Here is an 18,068-nt window from a genome sequence, read left to right on the forward strand (position 1 = left end):
TCCAGGCCTCAGGTCATTCTGTGGGATAGGAGCAGAGATTATCGGCAGACCACTGGACATTTGTTCTTCTTTTGTCTGCAACATTTTATTCATCCACTCAGCTAATGAAGTTTCCTGTTGTGCTTTCTCTATTTCATTCATGTCAGAGGGCAGAGAAAACGGTCCGCCATGTACTATTTCTTTGAGAATACAAATTCACATCAGCAACTTGGTGTCACGTGATCTCAGGCTCAGAATATAGTGGGTGGAGTTATACAATGATGTACAGTAGGTGGCAAATGGAGTAAGACCAGTTTGATTTGGAGTTATTCTCATCCATAATTTAACCAGGGATAGGCATTCGGGCCATGGCCTCCCTGTTTCTTCCATTGTTTTCCTTAATCTTTAACTGAAACCCTAATGCTTTAGAACTTAGTTCTATTACACTGTTTACAAAATGAGTTCCCTTATCTGACCTTATAATCTGTGGGATACCATATGTGGGGAAAAAAGTTGTCACTAGGTTCATCTATTACAACTAGGCAATATTTCTTCCCCCGTGTTTGCAACAAATTATGCATGATCTGCAAAAATTCTTTGCATAGTCAGAAAAATTTATAGTGTAGCATTAATGCTTTACCAGATGTGACATATTCCCCCCTTGACACGTGGGTCTTCCCAATGTGTCACTGTAGCCGCTGTGTTGTATAAATTTTTTGGGAGGATTGGTTTATCTTCTATCTGATAGATGTCATCTTTTCTCTGTGCTCCTCTCTTTAGCCAGGCCTTTATTTCTGTCTTGGGTGCTGACTGTTGGGCGTCTTTCAGCACATCTGTGTCTATAAATAGCAGATCTGACATTTTCTCTTTAATAGGTTGAAATGAGTTAGTTCTGTCCCTGATGATGTTTTAAAACCTCTATTTTGCCAAATCTTAGCATGGTGATGTACTGATCCGAAAACGTATTGGCTGTCTGTGTATATAGTAAGTATTTGTCCCTCATGTAATTCGCATGCTCTTACGACAGCATATAATTCTGCTGTTTGGGCTGAGCATGTATTGGGTAGAGATTTAGCTTCTATTATCCTATCGATGGTTGTTACTGCATAACCAACTCTATTCTTTCCATATTCATCTTTAGATGCTGAGCCATCTACAAACACAACACATTAATCTGGTATAAGGGTTTGAGAAATGTCTTGTCTGGGTTTGGTGTCTTCTTCAACTTTTGCTTTATAAGAATGTGGTTTTCCATCTTCTGCAGTAGGTATTAGAGTTCTTGGATTTAAAGGGCACATCTTTTTAGAGTTATGTTTGGCTGTGATAATAATAGCAATGTCAGTGTGATATGCCTTGCATGTAGCGTCAGGTGCTTCTCTTAATATTCCTGACTTCAACATATCTTGTATTACTGGCTTAGTACCTTCTTCAGCTTCTGGCTTTAAGGGGTATTGACGGACTAATGGCCTTTTTTCAGATATTAGTTTAACCTTGTATGGTGGGAACCCCTTTATAAGTCCTACATCAGTTGATGATTGGGACCACAGTTCAGGTGGGACAGCAGCTAGGGCAGGATGCATGTTGCTCTCTTTGCTCTCAGCTAAGCCCTGTATTTGTCCCTCTGCCTCATCTAAATGTGTCCTTGGATGGACTTTGACTGTCCACGCCAGAGTGAGCTTCCAGATTCCTGTATTAGGATCCACTTTCGACAGTGTCAGGGCTGTTCCTGCAGAGGTTTAAAGCCTCTGTTTTTCCAAATTCTTATTATTCTTTTTTATTATATTTTATATGTCCTTATTACATTTAAAAATGAGATCACTATTTTTGGTAGTTGCTATTATTTTAAATAATGCTTGGTTTAGTTCTTATTAAAAATAAAAATAAAAACTCACTCACTGATGAACACAAAAAATGAAGGGCATATTATATCTTATAATCTTAGTTTATCTTACCCAGTTTTATAGATACAACATACAGTTTCAGTCAGCTTTGTATTTAGTTCAAGTAACTAAAGTTTGTTTCAATTAACTCAAGTTTTCTCTATTTCAGTCCAGTCCAGTAATTCTGTTAAGGTTCATTTCATCTTATGTTAAGTTTGAGTCTAATTCAATCATTTTGAACCTGACTGGAAAAAGTCTAAACATCTGTTAAAATCTTTTTGTTTTACCATAGAGAACTGACCTAATATTATTATGGTACTGTTGAGGACTCTAATTTTTTACATAACATGAAACAGACATTTATTTCACAAAAACAGAAAGTCAAACACAGACATTTGGCCACAAGAAAGTTTAAATACCCTGTTTGTAAAAGAATTATGAAAAATTGGAGACGGGTCTATGAACTTTCTTGTGGTTATCAGTATTTTCAATACAGGTAGAACCTTTGCCATCTTTATATGATTTTTCGAAAAAGATTCTGGAAACCTTATCAAGATATAAGTTTGGAAATGAACATCAGACCTTTATTAGTGCTTTTAAGGTCCCTCAAAGATGCATTACAATGAAATCAGTCATTCCCATTCACACACATTCACACACTACTTACGTATTTCTCTGTCAGAGTAATTTTATTTGCAAAAATGTGAACATAATTTGACTTCTATTGTTCTTAAAATGCACATTGTTTCCTCATAACCCCTTTTCTTTCCACTAGGTCTGTTTTGAACGCTTCAATTCTTTTTTTTTTTATTCACCAAGAATCAATAAGGTGGTCTTAGTGGGGTCCACCTTAAAGGTGTTATCTGTTGGGTGTCATGTTATCATTGTCAGGTCAGTGAGGTTCATAAGTCAGTCAGAACCTTGGTCATTTGTTCTGTGCACATAATGTTTCATAGATCCAGCCTATGATTAGTCAGCAAAACTTCCACCTATAGGAGAAAAATTGATTGTTAATTAATGAGCTGCATTTCCTAGGAACACTGTCTTCCTCCTGGATGAGCATCACCTGTTGAAAAACTTTCATCATTGTTTGTTTCACATATTCACTCACATCTTTATATTATACCAGTAGGTGAAGTTGTTAGTATCTCATGTAGACTGACATATACTGTTGCATTTGGAGAGGATCTCAGATTAAATAAACATAGTTAGAGCTTCAATCCAAGTTCATTTTGTGTCTGCAGACTTTAGCCAATTTTTCTTTTCTTTTTTTTTTTTTTATACATAAAGAGCAAGATTCAAAACATTTTCAAAAGGCAGATTGTGGCAGAATGTAGACAAAACTGCTTATTGATTGACAAAATAACATTCAAGCACACAATCACCATATTAAAAGGCTCTACTTCTAGAGAATCACTAGTGCAGGAAATTCTGCTTTTTCTGTGGCCCCCCTAATGCTGTGGGAATTGATTTTGATGTGGAGCAGAATGCGTTCCCGTTGTCTGCTGATTTTGTTTTCCTGATCCAAAGGATAGAGTGGGAATTGCTTCCACGCAGTCTGAGGAGACATGTATTTTTTTCTGGCTCCTCCCCTGTTGTATTCCCTTCTTTTTGGGGGTTTATGCTGCTGTAGGCAATATTTGAACATATGGCCTGGCTTGCCACAGTTCCAACATATGAGATGTATTATTTTCCTTTAAGGAGAATAAGTGTAGGGCCTCTGGTACATCTGGTATGTTTCTGGGTCACAATATTCAATGGGTGGGGCTTGGGCTCGTTGTTCAGCTACAACCAGTTGCAACTTGTTGTTTGTCCTCTTTCTATTTTTCATTGATTTTGTCCCTGAATTTTCTGAGCTGTTCTTTCATGACCTGTGCTTTAAGTTTCTCTGTCTCTGTCTCTTCCTCTGTTTTGTGTTTTGTCTCATATCTGTCAAGGTGGTGAACCAAGGTCTCCATCCACAAATCTAATCGCAAAACCCAACCTCCTACTAATGTTTTGCCTGTGATCATAGCTAGTTTGAACAGTTTCTGCATGGGATCTGATAGTGGGACCTGGCCTACTTGTTCCTCCCAGGTTTTTAACAACCTGGCCACATAATTCTTCCCTGTTTCTCCTGGCTGTCTGGTTGTATTATTCATTATTGCAGAATCAGTGTTAAAAGGGTATTGCTCTCTTAAGGTTGCCCAGAAAGTTGGAGCATAGGATGCGAACAGCTGTTCAGGTGATAAAAGCTCTGTTCCTGCTTTACTTTCAATGTTCTGTAACTCGTTAACGTCAAGATGAGCAACTAGGCATGTGTGAACGTCTCCCAGAGCTAGTTCCTGACCAGCAAATATCTTAAGGAATTCTTTAATCCAGGCATTTTTTACGTGTTGATGAAAGACGTGGACCATCCTCTTCACTGCAATCTAGTTGCATTTTGTAGGCTGAAAATCGTTTTTCAAGTTCTTCCATTTGTATTTGCATTGTGGTGCTGAGCCGAACCCAATACTCCTCTTGTCATCTGTTTGCTTTCTGTTCTTCATTGCGTGTAGGTTTAGAGGTGCATTCCCTTTCAGCTTCTTGTATGGTAAATACAGGAAGCTGAAGTTCAATTTCATGAGCTTCTAACATCGACTTAGGTTCTTCATATGGATTCTGTGGAGCTGCTTCCTCCCCATCTGCGTAATGGGGGAAAGCGTCTGTGGCCTGTTTCGTGCTTTGAACATTTGTTTTACACACTCCCCCAAAACAATTTTGGAAATGCAGGCGCCTAAGTTTGTACAGATCGTTTAGTTTTGTATCCTCTTTTTGTGTTAACTTTCCTGCGTTCATAGTTTTCATTTGAGCTTCTCTTAATTTATTCTTCACCATTTGTTAGCAGGTGTGAAAGTAAGCCGGTACCGTCCGGTACTGTGTTCCACTAAAAGATCCTGGGACGGTACGCAGTACTGGGAAGAGGGAAGAACGGCTGTCTACTATGAAGCCGTCATCCAGAACCAGTTACGGCTGCAAAAACTCACGAACACACAAAGAAGATCAGATCCGCTACCGATAGGCAGTCTAAAACACAACTTAATCTGTTTATAAATATAGCTATTTTCCCCTCATTCCACATTGTTTCTGAATTGTTCTGCTATGCTGGAGCCTCAATGCTCCTGCTTTGCTTCTCTCCCCTCGGAGCTTGAGGCTTTTGTGAACGGCCAGCCTTTAAAACGAGCACCGCTACGTTTAACGTCTGTCTGCTTGCTGCTAAATACCCCAGTTAAAAGCAAAGGGAGAGTAACTAGTTGTGTTTCATGTTATTTTGCTGAATTACAACAATGCAGTACAGCTCGAAAACACCGCTTATGACCAGAGATTTCACATACACTACACGAGAGCGCATGCGCACTTACCTCCAAAACAGAGCGGTTACCAAGGAGATCGGTGCGTTTGATTTAATGGACCGGGAGATTTTATACAGGCGGTGTACAGACATAAAAAACCGCCGCTTGCATAAGGACAGGACGAACAATAAATCACTTACCATCTACAGACTTATAAATAAAAACCGCGAAAACAACCGGACTGTCAAATTTTTTATTTACATGAAATCAAAACTTGATCACAATGCAGTGAACAATAACTTCTTTGTTCAAAAGAAAAAACGGAAACTGAAGATTAAATGTTATGCATTAGAAAATGGTTTATCATTGTTTCATACATGGCAGTTCTTTAACATTTGAAATATATATATATATATATATTCTACATTGTCAAGTGATTCTAATTTCTGCCTTATACAGACAGCCTACAGTAAAGTAAAATATTGATACGTTTTAATTAGTCTGAGTTTGGACTTTGCTGAGAGAGAGAGAGATCTCGAGGGGGCCACAGATGAGAGTGACAATCAACGCACACACACATTATTTATATATATATATATATATATATATATATATATATATATAATATACCCCCAGTGCCCGGCCCCCCCTCTAGCTCCGCCCCTAAGTACTAGCAAGAATTTAAAACTACTTTCACCCCTGTGTGTAAGTATACTTCCTGCTGGGACGGAGACGGAGGGTCGCCTACAAGTTCACCAAACATCATGCGTTTGTTGGCACCAGCTTTTAAAAAGGTCCAATTGCAGTTCTGTGGTTTTAGCTGGATTTGAGTTTATGATTTGCTGTTTGCCATTTTCCAGCAGTGCCTCCAAGGACGCTGGTGGATAAGGGGTATTAGTCTCATTCATACTCACTCAGTTTCTCATGGGGCCGCCTCCATGACTTGCTTTTTATTCACAACACTCAGTTCTGGCCAACCGGAACGTATGACACGCTATGTTCCGAGCTCCCGGTCCAATTGAAAGCGCTCTAATCGGCTTCTAAGACACCAGAACACATTCACTCCACCGGAGGATGGATTCAGCATGCAGTCCTTGTTATCACCGCTAGGTTTCTAGACTACACACTTCCTCAATCCACCGATCTCTTTCACACAGTATGGCATAACAAGTTCTGTAAAAACATTAATCATCATTCACAATACTACTGTTTACCGAGGCAAGCCTGTAAAAACAGGTGGAGACTATCTTTTACTACGCCGAAGTTTCAACCGATTTCCGATTCACCAAAGCCGAATTCTCTGTCTTATTCAACCACTGTGAGAAATTTCCTGATTACTCTCAATCAACATCAATACTACTGTTTCACGTGAGGCATGCCTGTAAAAACAGATGTGGACTTATTTTGTTTAACTTTGTAAGCAAGTTTCCCAGAGTGTCAAGATCATTGAGTCATCAATCAATCAACCAATCCACAGATTAAATCCATATAGATCAATTTACCAATTAAATCAATCAATCAACCCTGAGGTCAACCGATCCCCGCTCCTCGAGCCAAATCTACTATCTTGTTCAAACCTTTCTTCATTAAATCACTGATTAGTTTTTTTCTATCTCATGCATGAGTTCTCTATTTCTGATGTCTTTTTACCTCTTCATCTTTTTCACCATTTTCCACAACAGTATAGGCTGAGTGAATGTCACTCCGTGGATCAGTGGAGTCCCAGAAAAAGACGTGAGAGCTGAGCCTTGCAGTAAAGACGTCTAATAGCCGCCTTGCAGAAAATGTTTTAAAAACAGGTATTTCTGCCTACCCGATGAGATGACCGCGGTCTGTACTGAAGGCTCGGTCCCCTCTGCTGCCGCTGTCTGGGGTCCTTCTTGCGGGGTTGGTCTCATTCGGAACCTGGACAGCCGGATGAGCCCCCACTGTTGTATAATGGGAGTTTTGCTCTCTTTCCTCCCTGTGCACCACCGGGTCCGTTTCTCTCCAGTTCCGAGACCCAACCAGTAAAACCAGCATTCACCTCCCATTGCCCTGTTTAGAACACAGCTTTAGGAAGAGCCCTGATGGTTCCTAACTATCCATTTACGAATGATGGAGGCCTCTGTGCTCATTGAAACCTTCATAGCAGCAGACTTTTTTCCTGTACCATTCTCCAGATTTGTTCCTTGAGACAGTTCTTTCTTGTGGGTACTTCATGGTTGGATTGTTCTCTGAAATGCACATTCAAGTGTGGGTTGGGATTATGAATCTGAAAATATTAATATTTAATATTAATATTTTATCAAATAATATTTTGGTCTGTTAAGGGTTGTCCTGTGAATACCAGCCCAGTAAGGCGATGGTATTAGGACAAAATAGAAAGGTGTGAGACAAGTTCTGACATTATTGAACAGCATAAACTCTGCACACACATGGAATGAATTCACATAATTTCTTAAAGTACAAGAATTTATTAACAAAAATAAGTTAACCCAAAGTCAAACATATTTCAATTAACAAACCCTTTACTATGCTAAAACAATCCAACTAACTACTAATGTGCTATGTACAATATAAACAAGTTGATTAAAGATGGTTGAAACCATGACCAAATGTTTATGTTTGAGAACCAAGGATTATCTTGAACGGTATCTCAAATGGTTAGCTTCTAGCTAACCTCCGTGGCTGTGGATGAAAGACGGCCCATTCTGTCCACTAACCACACTGCACGTTACCGTTACCATGGTGATGGGGTCTCTGCTGTCTTCCTTCCAGACTGGGAGACCGCTCCGCTCGGCTTCGTAGAGACCGCTTCTCTGTAGGGAACGTCTCTGGGACGGTTTGCTTCTGCAGGCCTCAAAGAGAGAAAGTCAAGCCAGGGGTGTACCTTAATTCTTAATTATGAATGAATACTGGGTACACAAACAGTTATTCACTCATACTTAACTTGTGCATATGATCGCGTGATCTTATGACACTCCTGGATCCAGTCGAAGAGTTATGTCTTTTTTTGCCAGCAAAGAGACATCAGCGCAGTTGTCTCCCCTTTCAAAGGCCGTGTGGAAGAGGGCGTATGTACCAACAGCTGTGCTTTTATTTGGGCAGTGGCGTCACAGGAAGTCCGCAGTTATTCTGTTTCCTGGCTGTGCCGGAAGAAGGTTAATGCACTTTATTTTGAAAAGTTCCAGAAGAGTTCGTACCGGAGTTTTAATGTTGAAATCCATGGCTGGGTCCCAACATGTGAGACTTATAAAGACAAAGGTATACCTTTCAAATTCTATCTAATCAACTGAATTCACCACATGAACTTCAGTTAAGGTATAGAAACATCTCAAAGAGGATCAATGGAAATGGGATGCCCCTTAGCTTAATTTTGAGCTTCATGGCAAAGGCTGTAAATTGTTAGTTTTTCATTTTTTTTATATTTACAAAAGTAAAAAAATACATTCTTGCAATGGGTGTTGTGTAGAGTTCTGAGGAAAATAATTCAGTACATTTTTGTATATTAATCTAACATAGCAAAAAAAGTGGAAAAAGTTCAGAGCTGTCGATACTTTCTGGGTGCACTGTTGCAAAACATTTTGGTCCTCAGATTCATGAGGAATCCATGTCAAGCATGAAGGGTAAATGGAATAAGGTGGTATTTGTTCCTTTCAGATCATCTTTCAGTTTGTAATCTACATGTGTTTACTGCACCAAGTGATGAGCTGACATGTACTCACACAAAGGGGGGTGAGGGGGTTGACCAACCTATGTTACGCTCCTAATCTGCCACGAGAGGTACAGGGTTCCTACGCACTCTTGAAAAGTAAAAAAAAATGTCTAGAATTTTCTTTCACCGTTTACCAGGTAATGGATAACTATAGAACAAAAAACCATTGGGTATGGAAAAATGTTTAATTTTTCAGACTTTTTTTCTCATCGTCAATTTTCTGAAGTACAAAAACCTAATGCATTGCTAAATGGCATGGATTTATTTTTTTGACATTGTTACTACTGAAAAACATTTCTAGAGTTCCTAAAGTGTCCCAAAGGTTTCATAAATAAGTTCACATGGGTGATCTCTTTTTCTCTATAACATTCTAGCTGTTCTGTAAAGGCCTCAGAGGGTGGTTAAAGAACATTAGGAACTACATAACTTCATAAAAACTAAGGAACAAATTACATAGGGCAGGGTGAAAGTTGTTGAGAAGGCATAGGTCAGAAAACAGTTTCTCAAGCATTTAATATGTCACAGAGCCGCGATCAGTCCACCACCTTAAAGATGGGAAATCTCAATCTTTTTTTCAGTCCTACTTACCTTTTATTTGTTCTTCTCCAGGCTCCACCACTGGGTTGTCTGCCACACCTCCAGCATCTCTTCCTGGTTCACTGACCAATGTCAAAGCCCCACAAAAGTCACCATGCCAACAAAGGGAGCGCAAGTCCTCCTCATCATCTGAGGATCGCAATAAAATGGTGAGAGCCTGTCAGAGATGGTAGTGTTGCACTGCAGAGTAGAGTGTGCATTTTACCAACTCCATGTGTCGAACAGAAAACCTTGGGCAGAAGGGACTCCAGTGATGATTGGGAAATTCCAGAGGGTCAAATCACGCTTGGTCAGAGGATAGGCTCTGGATCCTTTGGAACTGTCTTTAAAGGAAAGTGGCATGGTAAGTTCCAGGCTAAAGCTTGGTTTTTGAACATCATTCAACAAGTTAAAACAAACTTGTGGGAATCACTTCAGTGAATGTAAGAGTGAACAATATGTTGCTCTACTAAAGCAGAAAGATTGTTTCGTGGTCTGTATGGAGGAATCTGCCTTTTGCTGTTCTCTGCTCTTGCATAGACGCATTAGTTTTTCTAGCCAAAAAACACGAAACAAAACCCCACCCAGCCAACCCAGGAGGAGAAATCTTTTTTTTTTTTATTCACAATTCTGATTGACTTTTTATGCAATTTTATCTCTGCATACACAAAAATATTCCCAAAACATCTAAGCTGGGCGGCAGAGGGCTTACCCTTTTGCCAGCAGACGATATGATTTAAAATTTACGGAGAAATATAGAATATATGTCATTAAATATAGACATAAGTATTGTTTAGCTGAATGTTGTCAAGATGTAGGCCATACCCCTTTTTTTCCACCATCCCAGACACATGCTTTTAAAGAAAACATGGCTTGTGATGTCACCAGACTGACTTGTATGAAGTAAAAGATCATAGTAATCCACAAAGACTAGTAAGTGGTTGCACGTTTATTGGGCAAATATGATCTTAACGGATAATTTATCTCTGACAGCCCTTTAATAATGATGGATTCGGCAGTACCATGTTTAACTACTCAGTTTTATTTTACATCTAGATTATGTAAGAAAAAAACAGTAAGAACATTAAGTACTGTTAAAGTCTGTTTAGTTGTGATTAGCATAATGCTCATTGTCTCTCTATCTTATTCCTGCTGTTTTTAGTGAATCAAAACGTTACTTTTTCACTTGTGGAAAGTTATGATCCATAATCAAAGCAATAGGGTGTTGTTAAGGTTTTTGCTACCGTGAGCAGCAGATTAATATCTCAAAAACTCCCAACCTCAAAGATTTAGAGCTGATCACCAAAGGTAAATCATCAAGTTAAATAAATGATCAGCAATTGGAAAGAGGATTTGATTGCTTTAATACCAATAGGGGTTTCTCCATTGATTTAGTGAGAAGTGCATAAATAATTTTCAGCATGCAATTTTTGTAAAATTCAAATAAAAAGCACATCCACGTTTTTATATTAAATTCCTACTTTTTTTTTTTTTTTTTTTTACATAATTGCATTATGTTCTTAATGATGCGTCTCTCATTTCCTATTAGATTCCTACTAGAAAGTTCTTGGTTGAACAAAAATAATTTTATATCTAAATCTGCCATGGGTATGAATAATTTGGTCCCTATTTATATCATCTCAAGAAGCACAGTTCTCTTGGATGCTTAGCTTTTTTTTTGTTTGTTTGTTTTTTTTGGCTGCTTTGTGTTTTCTGTAATGTTTGAGAATCAGGGCTGTAAAAACAAATATGGAACCAGGTGACAAGTCCCCACAACAGGATTAATAATAAAAAAACAACCAACTCACTGTTGTAACATGTTTCATGTGTAAGAAAGCAGCAAGAACAATTATCATGAACTTAACAGAATAAAGAATATTAGCCTAACATATTGGCCATCCATCATTAGAAATTTTAACTATTAGCATAGGCAATAGAAATCCTGTATTGACCTCTGTTTTATGAAATAGTAGCTCATTAGGCCTTTATTTATTAACTTTATGATGAATGTCTCCTCCCCTTTACTCCCAGGTGATGTGGCTGTGAAAATGCTGAACGTGACTGCTCCCACTCCACAGCAGCTTCAGGCCTTCAAGAATGAAGTGGGAGTCCTCAGGTAAATTTAGCTTCTTGTCATTAATAAATATTCTTTGGGTGTCTTCATCTGTCACATTCAAATGCAAACCCAAACATACTTGACAATTATTCTTTAAATGGAAAATGGTCTGCACTTCTTTCTACACAACCACACCAATTAGTCTGTTCATTGTCTTCAGCGTGTTGAGGTTAGGAAAAACGACCTTCCGAATTTGGAAAATCCCACCAAACCACTCTGACCTTTCTTATGTTTACTTTCAAACACATTCCAACAAATGACACTGAGGTAATTTAGAGATACCAATGAGCTAAAAATACCCAATTCTTAAAAGGTGATGACCACAGATGAAAGCAAGTCTGACTTGGTTGAAAGAATAACTTTGTTGTCAATGTACAGTAAAACAGTACAATGAAATAATAAACACAATGTCACAGAAAGGTTGAGTCTTTGAGATGCCAAGATGCACTTAGGATCTCCTACTTGAATAAATTCACTTTACTCATTAAAAGCAAATTTCCACAAAGAAAGTTTGGAAGGGATTTTCCTGTTTTTCCATTTGTAATGCAGAACATAATTAAATCATTGAAGGAATCTGGGGAAATTCCAGAACAGGATGGACCACCATAAGATGGACTGCTGTGATACCACATCAAGACCCACAGTTCATCAATGGCTGATAGAACCACACTGGCAAGAGATTACTTCAGGGGGTTACCTTTGTCACGCTTTACAATAGGGGTTTGCATGGAGAAATACCACTTGAACTTTCAACCGTGCAAAAAATTTACCTTTGTTTAAATCTATGGGTGATGTCACCCAGGCTTCTCTGGGCTGACAGCAGGGCTTCTTCAATTGAGGGTCACGCTCTGTAACTGGCGCTCAGTGTAACTAAAGCAACCTAAAAACTTTTTCTGTTTTGCTCAATTAATAAATTAGCATTCCCTGTAATGATGGGGCAATGTGTGACTAGGTGAGTCTTTCAAGCTATGGTTTTATAGTTTGTTGAATCACCTTCAGTTGCAATTGCAGGGTCAAGTCTCTGCAAGCTCGATAGACCTGTTGTTTTTATGTTTTCTCTCCTCCATAGCTCTGTCAGAGCTATGGAGGAAGGGCCTACAAAAACCTCTGACTGAAGACATTCTGTTGTTGTATGACAGTCTGATAAAGAGGATGCTCAGGGTTGTTCGTAATGTTCTTCATTTTATGAAGAATCTTTCTTTTCACAATCGTACCCTAAGATTCCAGAGGACTCCCCAGAACAGAGCCAGCCTTCTTTATCCGCTTGTTTAGCATTATTAAGTCACTGGCACTTGTGCTGCTACCCCAACAGATGATGCAGAAGAGATTACACTCGCCTCAACAGACCTATTGAAGATCTGGAGCATCTTGTTGCAAACAAAAAAGGACCCTACCTCTGTCTCTTATAGGCTTCACTGTTACATCTTCAGTCCAGTCATTCAGCGGGTTGGAGACGTTGTCCCAAGATGCTGTTATTTAGAACAGAGTTGGCCTTCCTGACGATTTTATCTAGTCATTTCATCTCAGCTTTTCATAAGCTGCTGCTCCAACAGACAACACAATATAAGGTGGCTGATGCCAATCCCAGGGTCAAAAAAGGTTTTCAGGAGCACCCCCTGCACTCCAAAAAACCTCAGTCTTCACAGCAGGCGGAGTCTGCTCCAGCAATTCTTGTAAAGAGCATCAGTGTTCTGGCCCCAGTCCTGTTTATTTTTCAGTTGAACACATAGGTTCATATCTCTATGGAGGTGGTTCCACTAACACCAGTGTCCAAAGTCCTGTTTCCGTTGTCTGTATTGTAAATCGTCCTCATCTGTGATGGGGTCATTAATGTCCTCCGAGGAATCCAGAACGGAACAGTTCTTAAAAAATTAAATGAAGCCTACCACCTAACATCAAATTACTTTGTACATTTTCCTCCAAAAATATTTTGCAACTTTTACTTTGTTTGTTTTTATTTTATACTTTATTGAAGTTTTGTATACAACTGCAGTTCATTTGTAGCTTGACCACAGTGTCACTTCTCCAACAGGAAAACACGCCATGTCAACATCCTGCTGTTCATGGGCTACACAACCAAGCCCCAGCTGGCAATTGTGACCCAGTGGTGTGAAGGCTCCAGTCTGTACCACCACCTGCACATCATCGAGACAAAATTTGAGATGATCAAGCTGATTGACGTCGCCCGGCAAACAGCTCAGGGCATGGAGTGAGTAACTTCCAAACATCGACTGTCGGGCTTCTCCAGCAGTGTAATTAGATCTTTTCTTTCTGCCCTCAGTTACCTGCATGCCAAGTCCATCATTCACAGAGACCTGAAGAGCAACAGTATCCGTGTTTCTTTCTGCTTTAATGTTGATATTTACAGACATAAAGATAGTAAAAGAACTTAAGGTTAAAAACACTGTAGTAGAAAATATGATTTCCTTGACTTCATGACCTCCAAGATATTTTCCTCCATGAGGATCTGACTGTAAAGATTGGTGACTTTGGTCTAGCCACAGTCAAGTCTCGTTGGAGTGGCTCCCACCAGTTTGAACAACTGTCTGGTTCAATACTTTGGATGGTCAGTGTCTTCTAATCATCATTGAAACTGTTTTTCATTGCTGTCTGTCCTAGATTCTAATGAAGTTAATGTAATACAGCGTGTCTTTGTTTTGATGTCATCAGGCTCCAGAGGTGATCAGGTTGCAGGACAAGAATCCCTACAGCTTCCAGTCTGACGTGTATGCTTTCGGCATTGTGCTTTATGAGCTCATGTCAGGAGCTCTGCCCTACTCGAATATTAACAACAGAGACCAGGTGAAACTTTTCAAAGAGCAAAATGACAGCTGGCTCATGCATCAGCATCTCTATCAGTATGGAGCACAATTAATTTGTAGCATTTACTGCCATAACAATGCCAGTCATAATAAAAAAATAATTTCTAAATTTATTGTCATCATAACTAAGTTAATGACTAAATTGTACACAATCATTGCTTGATGTCATCTTACAAAAACATTGATTTAAATTATGCTCTTATGGAACCAAAAATAGGGAAAACAAGTCAAGTCAAGTTTATTTATATAGAGCTTTTCAGCAACAAGGCACTCAAGGTGCTGTACATGAGGAAAAACATCCCAATAATACAGAAAATCAAACAGAAGTAATAAAAAATAAAATAAAATATAGAGAATAGAATGATGGATAAGAAAATGAAAGGAAAATTGGACTGAAAACTTTACTAATAATGTTTAGTTGGCCCTGTCAAAGGTCACTCTAAACAAACAAGTTTTTAATCTTGATTTAAAGCAATTTAGGGTTTTGGTGCTTTTACAGTTTTCTGGGAGTTTATTCCAGATTCCATAAGAACTAAAAGCTGCTTTTCCATGTTTGGTTCTGGTTCTAGGTATGCAGAGTAGATTTGAGCCAGAAGACCTGAGAGGTCTGGGTGGTTGATACACTGACAACAAGTCTGTAAAGTATTTTGGTGCTAAGCCATTCGGTGATTTATAGATTAACAGAAGTATTTTAAAGTCTATTCTCTGAGCTACAGGGAGCCAGTGTAGGAACTTTAGAACCGGGGTGATGTGCTCCACTTTCTTAGTTCTAGTGAGGATGCAGGCAGCAACGTTATGGATCAACTGCAGCTGTCTGATCCACTTTTTAGCAGACCTGTGAAGACACCGTAGCAGTAATCAGTTCTACTAAAGATGAATGCATGAATTAGTTTTTTTTAGTTCAAACTGCAGATTTAACAATACCAGCCATACTGTCAGTATTTGGGGTTTGCAAACATTTATTGTCACAGTAAATCAGAATTCATAATATAACTTAATATAACTTTTTCCACAATAACAAAAACAGTGCAACAACTGCCCAGCTCTACTTACCACTACTGCACATGTGGTCAGCATATCATGGTGATCTTTTTGGCAGCATTTTTGAGATTGATTAATGGCTGCTAGTCAGTATAAATAGCATTGCCGCCGTCACAGAAATGTTATATGGAGTAGTCAGTACCATATACTATAGATGCCACATTAAGCAAGATGACTGCATACATTGCTACGTCCTGGTACGTTTGAGTCTTCATGTCACTGAGCACTCATTGTAATGTTAAAAGCCTTGAAGATTAGTGTTTTGATTTCCTCCGTTTAACATTTTCTGTGATGTTTTATAGTAACAACTGTTTTTTTAATAATTTCAGTATGGTTTCAAAACTCTTCCACGCTGACAGGTTAAGTAATTTAAGCGTGTATAACATTTTCACCTGTTTAGTAACATGTTTGCTAAAAACACTTGCTTTTGGTCAGTTCAACATTATTGAAACGTTCCCTTCCCTCAGATTATCTTTATGGTGGGTCGAGGTTACCTTTCACCAGACCTGAGCAAGGTTCGCAGCAACTGTCCTAAGGCCATGAAGAGACTGATGGCAGATTGCTTGAAGAAAAAGAGAGAAGAGCGACCTCTCTTCCCCCAGGTGGGCTCTAAGTGCTGCTTTAGAGTTTCATGGAAACAACAGATGTGTTTTTATTATTATTTTTTTTATTTACCTATCAGGTAACAATATAATCTCAACTCAGCCTCACCGGGTATTGAAATTAGCAAAATGTTAAATAAATATCAATGAAATGGTAAAATGAAAAAAATCAATGAAACAGTGCAATTTTTCCTCCAATTTTTGTAGCAATTTTGCTCTCCCCATCTTGTTGATTTCTTTCCCGGATTCGGAAAGCACTAAATACATGCAGAAGTATTTTGCTTTTTTTGCTTACCAGAAAATCATTTGACGTGTCAGGCAGTCGTCACGAGAAGACAGCAGCCCGTCATGTCACTTTTTTCCTTTTTTTACAACCAACTTTTTGTATTCGTTATTTTGTACGTGATAACTTCACCACTTTGCTAAACGCAAATTGTTTTCAGTTTTGGAAATCAGTCATTACTGTGTTCTTACTACTGGGGGTGGGTGCACTCCCTGGGATGATGGGAGGGCCTGTTCCTGCGCGGCTATGGATGGCGATGTGGCTGGGTCGTGAGGCTCTGTGCCCTACGTCTCACTCTGTGAATCTTTGGCCTAAGGGCTGCTGCTCCTGTGCCCCTTCTGCCGTCATCTGCTGGGGTAGCAGCATCAGAGCCTGGGACTTGGCAAAAGCTCAACAAGCTGATAAAGAAGGCTGGCTCTGTTCTGGGGATTCCTCTGGAACCTCTAGAGATCATTGTGCAAAGAAGGATTTTTCATAAAGTGAAGAACATTATGGTGAACCCTGAGCATCCTCTTCATGAGACTGTTGTACAACAACCGAGTGTCTTCAGTCAGAGGCTTCTTCAGATTTGCTACAGGAGATCCTTCCTGCCCACAGCCATCAGCATCTACAACGGCTCTTTGAAGAAACCTACATAATATGAGCTACAACAACAATTAATTTCTAATTTGAATACAGTTGGATTAATAAAGTATTTTTGAACTGAATTGAATTGCTGGTGACCTACCAACCTACTTCTGGTGCGGGCTATATGGCTGCTCTGGGGTGTGCCACCTAGAAGCTATGGCTAACAGCTAAGGATGCTGCTTTTAAGTTGAGAGATGGTGTGATTCTTAGGTCAACTAGAGCTCTGACATTCAAGGCCATCAGGCAGAATGTACAAAAGATACACAATCTCCTCTACTCCACTATGATGAGAAGAATTTAATTTGTAATAAGGCGTTGACAGATATTCAGGATACTTGTGTTTGTATTAAGTCTATTGCCCTAAAGCTATACATGCAATACAGTAACCAATAGACAAGGTGGGTGCAGCTCATCAGCCAAAGGCTGAATCCGACATTTTAACTTAAATAAAAAATCGCAAAAACTTTACTGAGCAAAGACTTTTCGGAAAGTTTCTTTAATTGTACTTGAACATTTGAAAAACTATAATTTATGGTGTATACTAAAGTCGGTAACTCAAATTTTGGTAAAGTTTATAAATAAGGAAAGCATTTGTTTCTCTAATTCTGTTTGCACCTATAATTAGGCACACTTCTTTAATCGACCTTGCCTATAGGTTATACACTGCTCAAAAAAATAAAGGGAACACTAAAAAATTTGGAGTCACACACAAAAGTGGAAAAACACACTACAGGCTGATCCAACTTTGATGTAATGTCCTTAAAACAAGTCTAAATGAGGCTCAGTATTGCGTGTGGCCTCCATGTGCCTGTATGACCTCCCTACAACGCCTGGGCATTCTCCTAATGAGACGGAGAATGGTCTCCTGAGGGATCTCCTCCCAGACCTGGACTAAAGCATCCGCCAACTCCTAGACAGTCTGTGGTGCAACGTGGCGTTGGTGGATGGAGCGAGACATGATGTCCCAGATGTGCTCAATCAGATTCAGGTCTGGGGAAAAGGTGGGCCAGTCCATAGCGTCAATGTCTTCATCTTGCAGGAACTGCAGACACACTCCAGCCACATGAGGTCTAGCATTGTCCTGCATTAGGAGGAACCCAGGGTCAACCGCACCAGCATATGGTCTCACAAAGG

The 18,068-nt window shown here is 39.3% G+C and overlaps 1 protein-coding gene across 2 annotated transcripts in view; it reads left to right on the top strand.

The window, feature by feature from the left end:
* Positions 1 to 18,068, top strand: part of braf (B-Raf proto-oncogene, serine/threonine kinase) — a 116,315-nt gene that overhangs the window by 75,484 nt on the left and 22,763 nt on the right. For both annotated transcript variants that reach the window (XM_047389846.1, XM_047389845.1), the window contains 8 exons: positions 9,477 to 9,613; positions 9,690 to 9,807; positions 11,475 to 11,559; positions 13,592 to 13,768; positions 13,841 to 13,887; positions 14,007 to 14,125; positions 14,230 to 14,361; positions 15,890 to 16,024. In XM_047389846.1, the coding sequence (XP_047245802.1) occupies positions 9,477 to 9,613; positions 9,690 to 9,807; positions 11,475 to 11,559; positions 13,592 to 13,768; positions 13,841 to 13,887; positions 14,007 to 14,125; positions 14,230 to 14,361; positions 15,890 to 16,024 (950 nt within the window). The remainder of the gene's footprint in view (positions 1 to 9,476; positions 9,614 to 9,689; positions 9,808 to 11,474; positions 11,560 to 13,591; positions 13,769 to 13,840; positions 13,888 to 14,006; positions 14,126 to 14,229; positions 14,362 to 15,889; positions 16,025 to 18,068) is intronic.

Source organism: Girardinichthys multiradiatus, chromosome 17 (assembly GCF_021462225.1).
Source record: "Girardinichthys multiradiatus isolate DD_20200921_A chromosome 17, DD_fGirMul_XY1, whole genome shotgun sequence".
In the NCBI taxonomy this organism is placed as follows: domain Eukaryota; kingdom Metazoa; phylum Chordata; class Actinopteri; order Cyprinodontiformes; family Goodeidae; genus Girardinichthys; species Girardinichthys multiradiatus.